The 15490-nt window shown below is 49.1% G+C and overlaps 1 protein-coding gene across 3 annotated transcripts in view; it reads right to left on the bottom strand.

Moving 5' to 3' along the window:
* Nucleotides 1-15490, bottom strand: part of Dnah10 (dynein axonemal heavy chain 10) — a 119316-nt gene that overhangs the window by 26878 nt on the left and 76948 nt on the right. For all 3 annotated transcript variants that reach the window (XM_031337971.1, XM_031337970.1, XM_031337972.1), the window contains exons 45-52: nt 14805-14950; nt 9060-9212; nt 6998-7258; nt 5829-6001; nt 3924-4017; nt 3334-3501; nt 2461-2649; nt 1531-1702 (exon numbers count right to left, since the gene is read on the bottom strand). In XM_031337971.1, coding sequence (XP_031193831.1) covers nt 1531-1702; nt 2461-2649; nt 3334-3501; nt 3924-4017; nt 5829-6001; nt 6998-7258; nt 9060-9212; nt 14805-14950 — 1356 coding nt within the window. The remainder of the gene's footprint in view (nt 1-1530; nt 1703-2460; nt 2650-3333; nt 3502-3923; nt 4018-5828; nt 6002-6997; nt 7259-9059; nt 9213-14804; nt 14951-15490) is intronic.

Below are 15490 nucleotides of genomic sequence, written 5' to 3'. Positions count from 1 at the left end.
TTTTTTTTTTTTAAGTGTGTGTGTGTGTGTGTGTGTGTGTGTGTGTTGGGGGGTGTCTCATGTAGCCCAGGCTAGCCTTGAACTTATTATATAGCTGAGCATGTCCACCATTCCCCCCATCCCATGTTTACATCCTGGAGACTGCTGTTCTGCAGGGCTGTTCCTATGGAAATCAGCTAACTCCACCTCCTTGATCCAGGTGGGTACCACAAACCCCGCCCCCTTATTTCATCTGTATATAACAACCTTGTCTCCTTTTCAGCAAAACACACTCAGCTTCTGGATGCTGCCATTTCTCCATCAGAGAGCCCAGAGCACCTGCTTCCAGCTTCTTTCCATGGCTCCGTCCTTTCTCCATCCCCTTATGACCCCTAGTCAAGGTTCTGGGACCAGAGCCGTGCAAGAACCAGCGCTCCTGCCTCTACATCCTGGGAGCTGGGAGTACACACGCGTACTACTATGCCCAGCATATGTGTGTATGTTTTCTGCTGGTACTAGGAATCGAACCCAGGACCTCACACATGCTAATCAATCACCCTACCACTGCACTACATCCCCAGGCACTACTGAATCCTGCCCATGAGATCACCATACTCCCTGCCTTGATATCTCTTCTTCATCTGACTTCAGCACATGGGATTCTCCACATGTAAGATTTTTTTTCCTAGCAGCACCCTGGCCACTCTTCCTAATGGGAAAACATGAATAATGTCCCCTCAAGATATATTCCCCCTACCCTAGAGCCTACAAGCATGTTTCCTTATGCTCCCTCCCAAATGGAACGGGGCTTTGTACTTGGGACAAGGCTGAGAGCCCAGGCAGCCCAATCCTGTCGCAGGAAAGGGTGAGGAACAGAAGTCAGGTGTGGGGAACAGAAGTAGAGAAAAGGGTGGCATGAGCCAAGGAGCCCTGAGCTAGGGCAGCCTCTACCAGCTGGAAAGGGTGAGTTTGCACATCTTGGACCTGTTCACACCTTGGTGTCAGCTCCAGAAACCTCAGAGACCCTCAGGGATGCTGGAATGAGCTTGCCTTTGAGCAATTTGCCGAGGATAAGAGACAACACAGCATCTTCCAAGTATCCTCCCCTTGGGTGCCGCTCCTCCCCTCCCTGAGTTCTCACAGTTCTCATTCTCACGAGTCTTTTCTGTGCGCTTTATTGGTTGGGGTACCCACCCCTTCCCTGCACATCCCAGACTCTGGGCTTCAAGGACAGCAGAGGTCATGGACATCATATTGTCTGCAAAATCTAGGGTGTGCAGTGGCCATTGGGGGATGAACCCACGTGGGTGGCAAGGTCTCTCAAAGAGCTGAGACACGCATGGCTTCAGGTTCGGGGACTACAGGACCATCCCTGTCCCAAGAATGAAAAAAGCGACCAAAGCATCCAGACGAGGTGGAGGGCTCATTGATGCCCCATCCTGAGAACCATAGAGTCTTGTGTGAAAACAAAGACTGTCAGAGCTGTCTCAGACTGCAGTGTCCGGGACGGCCATTCTTGTCACATGGATGCCCACTCAGAGCGGGCAGTACCTGAGGTCAGCATGTTGTTGATGAGTTCCAGGAAGCCCTCCTCAGCCACGTGTGCATCTGTGAACAGGAAGATCATCATCTTGTTCTCCAGCCCCAGCTTCATGTACAAGTTCTTCAGATCATCCCGGAAGTTAGTCTCTGAGTAGCCTCTGCTCAACAGGATCTCAAACACCTGGGGAGACAGGTCATGCCTGCTGAGGCAGGGGAAAGCCCTGAGCACAGTAGGAGAGCATGTGGGTTTGCATGCCCTCTAAACACCTTACGTCACACGAGGGGCACAGGCAGGGAAGCCGAATGATTGCTATGCACACATGGGTCAGGGTGCGAGTATGAACGTTCCCCAGCTCCTATGCAGAACATGGGTCTGGAGAAAAGAAGGCAAGAGAGAAGGACTTGGCATCTTGGGAGTCACGGGGAGTTTTAAAATCAGGACACCTGCACGAGCAAAGGCAGGTGCCTGTCGCACGGATCTGCAACTAGACAAAGTACAGCGTTAACACTTAACAGGGCGAGTCGTTATCTTGAATTACAGCTCCATAAAGCAGTTTTTATCTCTTCTAAAAGATTTCTGTTGACTTTTGTTTGTGTGTGTGTGTGTGTGTGTGTGTGTGTGTGTGTGTGTGTGTGCTTATATGTCTGTAAATCAACCACATACATGCAGGTACCTGTAGAGACCCCTGGAAGGCAACAAATCCCCCTGGAGCTGGAGCTACAGGAAGTCATGAGCTGAAGTATGACAGGGACACCCTCCCCAAGGTTACTGTGTGTCCCCACAGTTCTAAATTCACAGGTGCAGCCCCGCATCTGACTTTTGAGCTTGCGGTCTCATGTGAGTTAAAAGCTTTGCAAGCTCAGGTGACAAGGACAAGAGCAGGTCCCACTCCCCAGAGCAGGTCCCACTCCCCGTGCAGTACACAGGATTCTCCTCACCTCGTAGCCTGCGGTAAAGGCTGCCAGCCTGGCCAACGACTGCTTCCCAGAGCCTCCCACACCCACTAGCAAGGCATGGCCTCGGTCCATCCGTATAATGCGATGCACCCGGGTCAGGTGTTCCAGCGCATCGTCAAACAGCACCAGGTTCATCTTGGTGTTGACTTCGTTGTACTCCTCGAGGATTTCCTGAGTGGAGAGGATCCCTGAGCCTGCAGCATTTTAAGAGGCAGACTCTCTCCTTCTAGCCAGGAAAGACAGAGTGGAGAGAGCTGTCTTTCCCCAGCATCCACGGCTAAGGAAATAATGCAACCCTTAAGACAAGTGGGGCCAGGAACTAACACGGGCCAGACATGTCAAGAGTGCAGTAGGCTGAGGGCGGGGCAGGAGAGATGGCTCAGCTGGGAGGGGTCTCTTCCAAGGACCCAAGTGCAGTTCCCAGCATGAACATCAGGTGGCTCACAAATGCCTGTAACTCCAGGCCCAGAATCCTCTCTTGGCCCCTACAGGGACCTACACTCACATGTACACACACACACACACACACACACACACACACACACACACACACCACTTACATAATTAAAAATAAAATGAATCTAGCCAGGAGGTCGTCTTTAATCCCAGCACTTGTGGGCTGGGGAAGAGGTTGGCGGGTCCCTGAGGCCAGCCTGGTTTACACAGAGAAACCCTGTCCCAACCAACCAAGCAATCAATCAATCAATCGATAAAATAAAATAAACCTCAAGTTTGCTGATGTCAACCTGCTAGAGCGAGCCACAGCCCATTACAGACAAGGGAGCCACTGGAGATCCCGAACACACCCCAAACTGGGTGTGTGTTATCCCGGGAGGATGAGACGGAGGTCCACACCTCGAACAGTGCCTTGGCAGCCTCGTAGTCCTGGATGTCTTCGTAAATGCGTGGCTCCCCCTCTTGCAGAGCCAACCGGAAGTCCCCGAATAGGATGGGATCCCTCATCACCACCTCGAAGTCATCATTAAAATGCTCCCCCACCAGGTTCCCTATGTGATCTTGCACCTTGAAACAAAAGCGGGATAAGGTCCACAGAGACAGGTCCACGGTTGCATACATGTGGCAGGAGAAGAGATTTTGCCGTTATCGATGGGCTAATCTGCCTAGATCCTCCCCAGTGGCGCCTATCTTGCCGCTGCGAGCATCCTGTCTAAGCAATACATTGGTTTACATTGGTTTCTTCTGGTTTCATTTTTTTTCCCTTTACATTTACTTATTTATACATGTGCTGAGAGCTCACGTGTAAAGGTCAAAATATAACTTCTGGGAGTCAGTTCTCTCTTTCCACCATGTAGGCCCCAGGGAACTCAGCTCATCAGGCTTGGCCACAAGTGCCCGAGGAGCCATCTTGCTGGCCCCACTGGCCTGCGTTCTGCTCAGCCCTTGCATGGGGTTTCCCACCCGCCAGGGTGGCTGCGCATGCTCACCAGTTGCTTGTCTATTTCGTTGATGAGCCGGTCATGGAAAACTCGCAAGCACTCATTTCTCCACACCCTCACCATCTGAGACACTGTCTGGAACCTACATAGGCAAAGGACAATGTTGTGGGTCACCAGGTCCTCTGGGGAGGAAGGGACCCAGGTGGGTCGGGGAGCAACAAGAGCCATATCCCTAGAAGCCTCTTAGTCCCTTTCTAGCCGGGAGTCAGCAAATTAAATACAGGGGCTGTGAAATCCCCACCCACAGCTCATCCTACTGAAAGTGAGAAATGGAGCCTTCCTATCGGTTCCGTACACTATCCAAAGCCCACGCCTACGTGCTAGGATGCATGATTAAAATCAGACCTGCTGGGCAGTGGTGGCACACGCCTTCAGTCCCAGCATTCGGGAGGCAGAGGCAGAGGCAGATGGATCTCTGAGTTCAAGGCCAGCCTGGTCTACAAAGCAAGTTTGGGGACAGCCAGGGCCACACAGAGAAACCCTGCCTGGGAAAACAAAACAAAACAAAACAAAACGAAAGGTCAGCCTCAGAACTGCAACTTTTCCCGGCCCTATTTCCAGAATTTTCTGATAGAAACATCACTCCATTCAGAAGAGCAGAAACGAGAAGCACCACGGCTCTTCAACTACCCTCCGCACTACGAGGCAGGTTAGAGCATGTGATGAGCCCTCTGCTGTTCTTCAGAGTTACCAGTTCCTGGTGCAAATCCACAGAGGCTCGACAGAAACTGAAAGGGGCAGGGGAAGTGGGAGTCTGATATTCGTGAGGCTGTTTTTATAAAGAGCCGTAATTCTTTTGTTTGTTTGTTTTGGTTTTTTGTTTTTTGTTTTTTTTTTTTCGAGACAGGGTTTCTCTGTGTAGTCCTAGCTGTCCTGGAACTCACTCTGTAGACCAGGCTAGCCTCGAACTCAGAAATCCACCTGCCTCTGCCTCCCAAGTGCTGGGACTAAAGGCATGCGCCACCACTGCCCGGCATAGAGCCAAGTAATTCTTTCTGAGCTGTCTCTGGCAACTCCTGAAGACAGGCTCATCCTCTTCTGAGCTGGAAATACTGTATCAAATGAGCCACAGCCTCCACGAGGCCCCAGCCTGAGCTGAGCCGGTGAAGCTGCGGAGCCATCCCACCAGAGGGACCAAGATACCCCAGTTGCAGGGGGTAAGGCGCATCAGCCGTTACCCTAAGGAAGCGGTTCTCAACCCCTACTCCCTCTCCTATCTTATGCTTTGAGGCAGGATCTCTCCATCCAACCCAGAGCTTGTGGGTAAGGGTAGTCCTGCTAGCCAGCTTGCTCTGGGGATCCCCTGGAAAGGCAGGAGAGCCCACACAGCATCCCAGCATGTACATACATGGCTTCTGAAGATCTGGGTTCTGAATTCACATCGGACCTGTACCCTCTCCAGCTCTCTACCCATCCCTTCTTGGTTTTGACTTTTCTGAGCCAAGATCTCGGGTTCAAGCGGGCCTTGAACTTCATATGCAGCCAAAAATGACACAAACCTGCCAGTTCTCTAGTCAAGTGGTTCCCAACCTTCCTATTCAACCCTTTAGTACAGTTCCTCATGGGATGGGGACCCCCAACTATAAAATCATTTTTGTTGCTACTTCACTACTGTAATTTTGTTACTGTTATGACTCATAATGTAAATCTGTATTTTCCAATGGTCTCAAGAGACCCCTGGGAAAGGATTGTTTGGTCCCCCAAAGGGGTCACGCCCCCACAGGTTTGGAATCACTGCCCTAAGCATTTATCTGTTTCTCAATCAATATAGTCAAGGATGCCTCATGACTCACTGACACTTTTTGAGCCATCTGATTCGTTGGTAAGTCCTAACAAAAACCATCATGTCTTTAGGGTGTATTCTAGTAAAACACACAAACCCCCCAAACTCACCGATCTGGATTAGTAAGGACAAGGCCGTTAAAAACCCTGGAGAGGTCTCGGAGGTTGAAGATGTAATGGAACTTGGAAGGGGTGGGAGGCAGATCTTGAACGATGTTTTTGTAAAGCGTTAACGTGCAGAATGTCAGCTTCTTGCTCACGGCACCAATGCTCTCGTTAAAGGTCTTTAAAAGAACAGAAAAGAGCCGGGCCGTGGTGGCGCACGCCTTTAATCCCAGCACTTGGGAGGCAGAGGCAGGCGGGTTTCTGAGTTTGAGGCCAGCCTGGTCTACAGAGTGAGTTCTAGGACAACCAGGGCTACACAGAGAAACTGTCTCGGTAAACGAAAGAAAGAAAGAAAGAAAAGAAAAGAAAAGAAAAGAAAAGAAAACTTGGTGGTAAGTGAGAAAAACTGGACTCCAGTGTCCACTGATGTGGAATACCACAGGCAGATAGTACCATGGAAATGGAGGCAGGTGAGCGGCTTCCAGAGGCTGGAAGAGATGCAAGGCCTACCTGGGATACATGAGATCTTGTAATGGGTACAGATTTCCTTTGAACTTTTTTTTTTCTTTTTTTTTTTTTTACGTTCTATTTGGCTGGGCCACCAGCTTGTGGCTCACGCCTTCAATCCCAGCACTTGGGAGGCAAAGGTAGGTGGATTTCTAAGTTCGAGGCCAGCCTGGTCTATAGAGTGAGTTCCAGGACAACCAGGATTATAGAGAGAAACCCCGTCTTGAAAAACCAAAAAAAAAAAAAAAAAAAAAAAAAAGAAAGAAAGAAAAAGAAAAAAGAAAAAAAATGTTCTATTTATACAGTGAGAATAGTTAGCGAAGACTAAGTGGACCAAAAATGCCTCTGAACTGCATCTGCTAAAATGGTTAAGATAATGAGTCTTCCATTCCACAAATTTTACATTTTTTAATGTGTGCACAGCTCACCATCTGACCCGTTCTGACTGCCCTGCATGGGTTTCAGCCCTCCGACACTGGGGTATATGGGATATGACCAACATCTGTAGTTAAACAGTGTTAGGCAAGGCTCGCCCTTCCTCCTGCTCCCCTCCTGGCTGAAGCCTTAAGTGCACAGACCCTACTCTAGGGTAAAGAAGTCAGGCCTTTACACCCCCACCCACCCACCCACATGTCGTCCTCCTTGTGGGGTAAAGAAAGCCCAGTTACCGAGGTGTGGCCCTTCAGAATGGAGTAGTAGATCAAGTTCAGGGACTCCTCTGATGGGAAAGGGACGTTGAAGACGCTGAACAGGGAGAGGAACCTGGGGTCCACCTCGTTCCGGCCCCCTCCTGCCTTCCCCATGGCAGCGATGAAGCCCAGATCACGGATGCTCTTACAGTTGAGTTCTTTCCCACGGTCATATAAGAAACCCTTCTCCAGCAGCAGCTTCAGCAGAGCGATGGGCTGCTGGGTACCATACTCATCCACCTGGCAGGTTTTTAGAGGAAAGAGGGGGAATAAAAGCAGTATCAAAAGGCAGGGCTTGGCAAGGCCATGGTGACCTCGAAAGCTCGCTCCTCCTGTTTCCCTCCGAGCATTGTGGGATTGTCTTCACAGCACTTCTCAAGCCTACAATTGTCTGTTCACTCCTGAGGTTTAAAGTCGGTCTCCCTCACCACACTGTTCACTGCACGAAGGCAGCAGCCGCTGAGCTTTGCACGTGGCACATCACCAATTCCCTGGGAAGAGTTCAGCAATGGAGTGGACAGATGGATGAATGTATAGGTGGGTAGATGAGTGGATGGATGGATGAATGGGTGGATGGATGAGTGGATGGATGAATGGGTGGGTGGATGGATGGATGGATGGGTGGATGAGTGGATGGATGGATGGATGGATGGATGGATGGATGGATGGATGGAAGAATGTGTATATGTGCATTTGGATGGATGGATGGGTAGATGAATGGATGGATGGATGAGTGGATGGATGGATGGATGGATGGATGGATGGGTGGATGGATGGATGGATGGATTGATGGATGGAAGAATGTGTATATATGCATTTGGATGGATGGATGGGTAGATGAGTGGATAAATGGATAGTTGGATAGATGGAAGAATGTGTATGTATGCATATAGATGGATAAAGGGAAGAATGTGTTTGTATGTATATAGAAGGATGGATGGATAGATGGGTAGGTAATAGATGGATGAATAGATGGATAGAGAGATGGAAGAATGTGTATATATGCATTTGGATGGATGGACAGATAGATGGAAGAATGTGTATATATGTATTTGGATGGATGGATGGATAGATGGATGGATGAATGGGTGAGTAGGTAGATGGATAGACAGAAGAGTGGGTAGCTAGGGTGGGTGGAGAGATGGACGGCAACTAAATAGATGGGTAAGTGGATGGATAAATAGATGGGTAGGTGGTGGATGAGTAGGTGGGTAGATGGGTGGGTGAATGAATGGATGGAGAGATGGATAAAGTGGATGGCTAGTAGATTGATTAGTGTCTACAGATCTCTTGTCATATGGATGGAAAAATAAGCAGATAAATGGTGGATAAATAAAATAGTAGGTACACAGATAACTAGATACATGGATGGACAGTGGCCAGCCAGCCAGACATGTTGCAGATGCACAGATCCTGCCGTCTGCAAAGTTCTCCTAGAAGACAAATTTTCAGAGGAGAAAGGTTCTGTGACATGATACAAATCTCAGTCCCAGGATGCGGAGAAAACTCCCCACCTGCTAGGCCCCGCCCCACGGATGCCATGGGAGGTGCCTGCCCTTCTGTCTGCAGCGGGGGTTGTGTAGGAACAGAGGTGTGACCTAGGGCAGAGTTCACTAGGGAAGCCCTGTCTCAGGAGCTGGAGGCAGCTTTACTCCTGGCATAGTTGACCATGTCACCAGTGAGGAGGCTTGTGTGAGAGGAACACTGAGACCTGCCACCTCAGCTGGCTCCCACACCGTGTGGAGATGAAGACACACACTCAGACCTAAAGAGACGGCTCGGTGGTTAAGAACACCTGCTGCTCCTCCAGATAATCAGAGTTCTGTTCTCAGCTCCATGGCAGGCACCTCACAACCACCTGTGACTGTGGCTCCCGGGGGATCTAACCCCTTTTTCTGGTCTCTTTGTGGCATCATACACACACACGCACACACACACACACACACACACACACACGCACGCACACACACACAGAGAGAGAGAGAGAGAGAGAACTTCCACACACATCCCCACCTCTCCAACCCCTGTAAGCTCCGGTCACCTTTGGCATGTTCATATCATCCATGAACACCAGCAGGCGCTTCCCCATGGGTGGCCCATACGTGTCCTTTGTCCGCTTCTCCACGTTGGCTTCTAAGTTTCTCTGAATGTCCAGGGATGTGGTCCGAGATGAGAAATTGACCATCAGCACGATCTGCAGCAGAGCAGAGGTTGGTATAACAACTGGTCTCCAAACTAACATTTCCAGAACGGATGCAGGTCTGTGTTCATCGTTTAAGTGCTAAAGCCACGACTTGTTGCCATGGCACACTCGGGAGGCGGAGGCAAGAGGATCTCTGTAAATTTAAGGCCAGCCTGGTCTACACAATGAGACCTTGTCTCAACAACAACCATATCCTGTGTCCTGTGCCAGTCAGGAGCCTTGGGACAATCCAGGCTATGAAACACTGTTCCTGAAGCCATACTGTCTTGAAATCAGAGTAGCTGTGACTCCCTGATGGGAGACTGTCACAAGGTTGGACCCACTAGCATCCCTTCACTGACGGGTGGCGGGCTGGAAAGACTCTGCAGGCCTCCAACCCTCCCTAAGGTAATACAGCCAGCTAATCACCCACGGGTCACCCTGCTTCTGTGAGTGACTCCCGTCATACTTGTTAGGTTTATCAAGCTGGACTTGGGTAGGATCATTCCTTGGTCCTTTCTATCTGGGTGGTTAGAAAGGGATGCCCAGGAAAAGTCATGTGACGATATGTGGTGGGAGGGAGATTGATGTTCTACCCGGGCTGACCTCCAAAAAGGCAATTGCCTGACCCTTCAAGGTCCGGAAAGGAAACTTGAATGACATCTGCTGGACCACTTGAATGGCGGAGGAGTTTTAAACATCAATTGTTATCAAGGCAACTGCCATATAATAGGAGACCAAATCTCATAGCTAGAGGGAAAATGTTCCCTTGCAAGCTCCTGCACACGGAGGAGAGTCTCTCCCCTCCCCTCCCCGTCTCCCCCCTGTGAGATGCATGTGTGCACAAATGCATGCATACACACACACACACACACACACACACACACACACACACACACACACGTTGTTGGCCTGTGGACCACACTTTGGGAACAGCTGACTTTTAAAATATCCTTCGACCCAGCTGCCCACGAGTACACATCCATTAGGATAATGGGTTCTCTCTATGGGTGTCTGCTCACAGCCAATGAGGCCTAGGGGGCAGGATCCTGGGAGAGTGACACACACAGAGGATGCTGAGTTTGGCTTCCTCTCGAGGCTTCCACCGACCTGGAAGTCCCACAGGTTCTAGGGCCAGCTCTGTTAAAGCCAAATAGACCACAGTGCTGTGACTGTACAAGGGGAAACAGGTAGGCAGGCCTGATCCACCCAATATTCCTCGCAGCGTAAAGCCCAGCTGAGCATCCCCTGCCCCCGAGGAGTAGAAGAGGCCCGGAATGGAAAATATGAGAGAAGGAAGCTGGGGTGGGGAGGCATTGCTGCCTTCTTATGTTTGTTGAGACATGGTCTTTCTCCTGGGTATCCTGGAACTCAGTGATTAGACTAGGCTAGCCCAGAACTCACAGACATCTGTCCCTGTGGTGGTTTCCCGTAAGTCTCAGGCATTTGGATGCTTGGTATTCAGTTGTTGGTACTGTTGGGGAATTTTAGGAGGTGTGGCCTCCCCGGAGGAAGCATATCACTGAGTTTTTTTTTTTAAAAAAACTACAGTATTTTCTTTTTTTTGTTTAAGATTTATTATTATAAATGAGTACACAGAAAAGGGTGTCAGATTTCATTACGGGTGGTTGTGAGCCACCATGCGGTTGCTGGGATTTGAACTCACAACCTTCAGAAGAGCAGTCGATGCTCTTTCCTGCTGAGCCATCTCACCAGCCCTTTCATTGAGATTTTTTAAAACCACAAGCTATTCCCAGTTAGCACTCTCTGCTTCCTACTAATGGTTTGAGACACGACTTTTCGGTTGTCCCTGTTGCCATGCCCCATATTGTTGCCACACTTCCCCAGGATGGTGATGGACTCTTACCCCGCTGGAACCATAAGACCCAAATCAGCCCTTCTATTAGCTGCTGTGGTCATGTGTTTTCATCACAGAGAAGGAAAGTACAGCAGTGAATAGAGATGAACAAAAGCAGACTGTGAGAATAAGAAAACTGTTGAAGCCAGCAGAGGAACATCAAGGACGTGGACAGGCCCCCAGGGGTGACAGTGTATGAGGAAAGGACACAGCATCCTTGTCATCGCAGACACCCCCATTTTCCTTGTGTCCATGCCCCCCCATGAGTCCCCAGAGAGTTGCTGTGTGAGCTTCAGCTTGTCCTATGCTGGTGGCTAGGACCTGGGACTCTGTTCATATCAGACCTTCCCACATTTGACCAGGTTCTAAAATATACAAAAGAATGAGAGAATGTGGAAGCTGACCTCCACAACGGCCCTCAATCACCTGCACTCCACGTCCAATCAAGGGGAGCAGAGGCCTCCTGGTGTGGCCCATGTGGTGTGGCAGAATTATGACGAGAGATACTTGCAAGGTTGTGCACTGAGCTCAAGACGTGTCCCACTCTAAGTAGCTCCGTATTATGTAAAATGGTGGCCCTTTGGTCCGTGTACCGTCCTAAGAAACTCCATTTGACAAGCTACTTTTGACTCCACGTGGAGAGAAGGATTTCCAGAAATTGCACCGTCGGTCAGGGACATCCCACCTTACGCCCCCATCCAGCACAGACTGATAAACAACTCATTCCTGGGAGTGAAAAATAACTACCCTAGCCGGGCGGTGGTGACACACGCCTTTAATTCCAGCACTTGGGAGGCAGAGGCAGGTGGATCTCTAGTTGGAGGCCAGCCTGGTCTACAGAGTAAGTTCTAGGACAGCCAGGGCTATACAGAAAAACCCTGTCTCGGAAAAACAAACAAACAAACAAACAAACAAATAAATAAAAACTGCCCTTATATGTATGTTGGGGAGACTCAAAACTGTAGGGGGCACATGAATTTATCAAAATAATGTCAGGGAGACCAGGCCCAAGGACTTATCACCTACACCAGACCAAAGAAAGTGGGTAACTCCCTTGTCTGGACCCCATAAAGCAAAGGACGTTGGATTCTGCAGTAGCATGACTGCACACCAACCTTTCGTACCATACCCGGTGTGTGCACCAAGAACCAAGGACTGGGCTCTGTCCCCCGCTGTTGACACAGAGTACCCAGCTGCCTCTCATCCGTCTAGTCACCTGGCCTTGCTGTTTCCTGACCAAGTTCAGCCTTCTTACCTGGCAGCTGAAAGTCCCCCGCTTTGCTCTCAGCCCTGACCCCAGAAGCTCTCTTCTGGCACCGATGGGTTCATTACCATCAGACAGACTCTCAGCCCCACTTCTGAGACCTCTAGAGCTCTGCTGTGGCCTCTAGGACTTGTCTCCTACTCCACCAGCCATCTATACTACATATCTATATATGTAGAATATCCATGGTGCACTGTAAGAGTTAATACCAGTCGCTGAGATTGGAATAAAGAACTTGCATTCACCTTAGACGAGTTACTGTAGTGAGAATTTTGCTTTCTTAAAAACAAACAAACAAACAAACAAAAAACCACAGACATAATTGTGGGAATCTGGTTTGGGTTTGATCCCAGGTGTAGGGGTTTGGCTGCTTCAGACTGTCCGCAGCAGCTGACTGTGACTAGCCTCGTGCTCTAGCACGGGTATGGCTTTGCCAGCTGCAGTTTCATTTGGAATCACAGGGCCTTCTCAGAGGGTCCTAGATGGTAGGATGGGTTGTTGGTTGGTTGCTATTGGTTGTGGTTTGTTTAGTAGTCGTACACAAAGAAAGGAGAGAAAGGGGCTGGTGAGATGGCTCAGCGGTTAAGAGCACCAACGGCTCTTCCGAAGGTCCTGAGTTCAAATCCTAGCAGCCACATGGTGGCTCACAACCATCCGTAATGAGATCTGATGCCCTCTTCTGGAGTGTCTAAAGACAGCTGCAGTGTACTTACATATAATAGAGAGATAGATAGATAGATAGATAGATAGATAGATAGATCTATCTTAAAAAAAAAAAAGGAGAGAAGAAATTAGATATCCTGACAGCTAAGATCAAACTTACCCCAAGGAACTTGACGCCCCTAGTCAGCAGGAAGTGGTCTAATGATAAAGTCACCCCTTCCCCCTCTATCCTTTTCTTTCTCCTATCTAGGGGCTTGAAAGGATGGAAGAAATGGGGTGGCAAAGGGTAGAAGAAAAAAGAACCCACAAAAATAGCCAAAGTCCGGCTACGGGTTATCAAGGTAGGTGGGTGGACTTTGTGATAAATAGCTGCCATTGAAATCTCGTGAATTTCTTATTATTCAGTAGATTCTGGCATCATGAAAAGAAACACACTTGTTTGTCTAAGTTTCTGGAATGGTGCGTTCCTGGCACCGTCCCAACATAGCGGAACATAGAGGCTTCTGCCACGTGGTCCATCTTAGATTTCCACTGTAAAGGAAACCAGTTTCCCTTGGATGTCCCTGCTGTGAACAGAATATGTGCCAGATCCCATGTGTGGGACATCATCTCTCATTTCATGCTAGTGAGCCTTGGAGGCTCCTGCAACCTCTAGGGGATGACCTGAGGGGAGTACTCTCAAACACGTCAAGCCATTTGCAGAGAAACAGGCTCGGGAATTCTAAAGAAGTGACTTCTTTTCTGTTATGAAAACGGGACTTTCTCTGGCAGGCTCTCTCGTTCTCACCATGTGATGCTTTCCACCATCTTTGCCCTTTACCAAGAAGTCCCTCTCTTGTCAGACAGCAGCACCATGCTCTTGGACTAGCTGCCCCCACCCCCAAGAGTTGAGCGGAGTAAACTTCTACTCTTTGTAACTTCCTGGTCTTGAGTCTTTTGTTATAGCAAAGGTCTAAGACAAGTACAGTCCTAGGAGAGATCCACGCAGTTGAGGATCTGAGGCCTCCAGCCACATGAAATGCCATCTTGGAAGATGCTCATCCAGCCCCAGTCAGGCCTTCAAATGAACCCAGCCTTCACCTGTGGGGAGCTGCAGCTGCCACCCTATATATATATTGAACACCTGGTCTCCGGCCAGAGCAGAGAGCAATGAGATAAACAAGCCTTAGTTGGAAAAGCTGTGTGCCTCCAGTTTGTGATGCAAGCTGGCATGATTTCTCATAGCCTATTATGCTTTGCCATGTAGCTGATGCTGATTGGGACCAGGGAAAGTATTTAACCCACAAGGGCTGGGGGCTAGAGTGAGAGTAAGAAAGATGTAATAGATAGGAGTAAGTATATAGATAGAAGTAAGATATAGGATAGTGAATAAGTATGTATAGATAGGAGTAAGTATGTAGATATAGAAGTAAGATGTAAGGACAGATGTAAGATGTAGAATTAGGAATAAGTATGTAACTAATAAGATGTAACTAATAAGATGTAAGTAGTAATAAGTAAGACGTAAGAAGAAGACATAGAAGAATATAAAAGAAGCTAGCTAGAGAAGAAGTAAAAATGAAGGTTCCTGATTAAACTGCATGGAGAAGGGCTCGGTGTTTGCCTCCTTATTTCCACTGGATGGGTAAGGCGGCCGACATTCACCAATGCTTAACTACAATTTCATGACAGAACCTGAACCTGAGTTACCCAGCTAAGCCGCTTTGTAATTCTTGACCCATGGAAAATGAGAGGTAATAAGGGCTGGTGACCTTAAGCCACCGGGTGCTGGGGTAACTTGTTATGCAGCAACTGGTAACAAATACAAACGAACACTTACATTGGTCTCCTCGTTCAGATTTTTGAGGAAGTTCTGGGTAGTGGCTGTCTTAGACGTGCCGGATTCACCCACAAAGAGAACAGGGTGCTTGATTTTAACCATCTGCTCTAGTATCCAGGTGGTGCGGGTGGTATCCACCGTGTGAACTGGAAGACAGGAGAGTCTGAGTGTTACAGGAATGCCAAGCATCTGGGCACCGGCCGTTCACCCAGAGTCCCACATGCATCCAAGAAGAGGTAGCTGGGACCGGAGAGGCGGCTCAGTGGGTAAGAACCTTGCTCTGGAAGCACGGGGACCTGCATTCAAATCCCCAGCACCTACATGAAAAGCTGTGTGTGGCTTTAACTCTAGTCCAGGAGAGTGAAGACAGGCCAGTCCTGAGGGCCAGAACAAGCTTCAGGCTCAGTGAGGGGCCCTGTCTCAAGGCAAGAATGCACAGAGCATGATAAGAAGACACTTGACAGGCTGTTCATGCTTCCACAAGTGCGTCTAGGTGCATCCCCATCACACACACACACACACACACACACACACACGCATGCGCGCACACACACACACACACACACACACACACACACACACACGCACGCACAATTTTGTTTTGGGTTTTTTTTTCCAAGTTTTAAATGTGCATTAGTAGTTTTGCCGACACGTCTGTCTGTCTGTGTGAAGGAAGGAGTCGGATT

Source organism: Mastomys coucha, unplaced genomic scaffold (genome assembly GCF_008632895.1).
Source record: "Mastomys coucha isolate ucsf_1 unplaced genomic scaffold, UCSF_Mcou_1 pScaffold22, whole genome shotgun sequence".
NCBI classification, from domain to species: domain Eukaryota; kingdom Metazoa; phylum Chordata; class Mammalia; order Rodentia; family Muridae; genus Mastomys; species Mastomys coucha.
The sequence above is the reverse complement of the archived record's forward strand: the minus strand, read 5'-3'. Positions and strand labels throughout refer to the sequence as shown.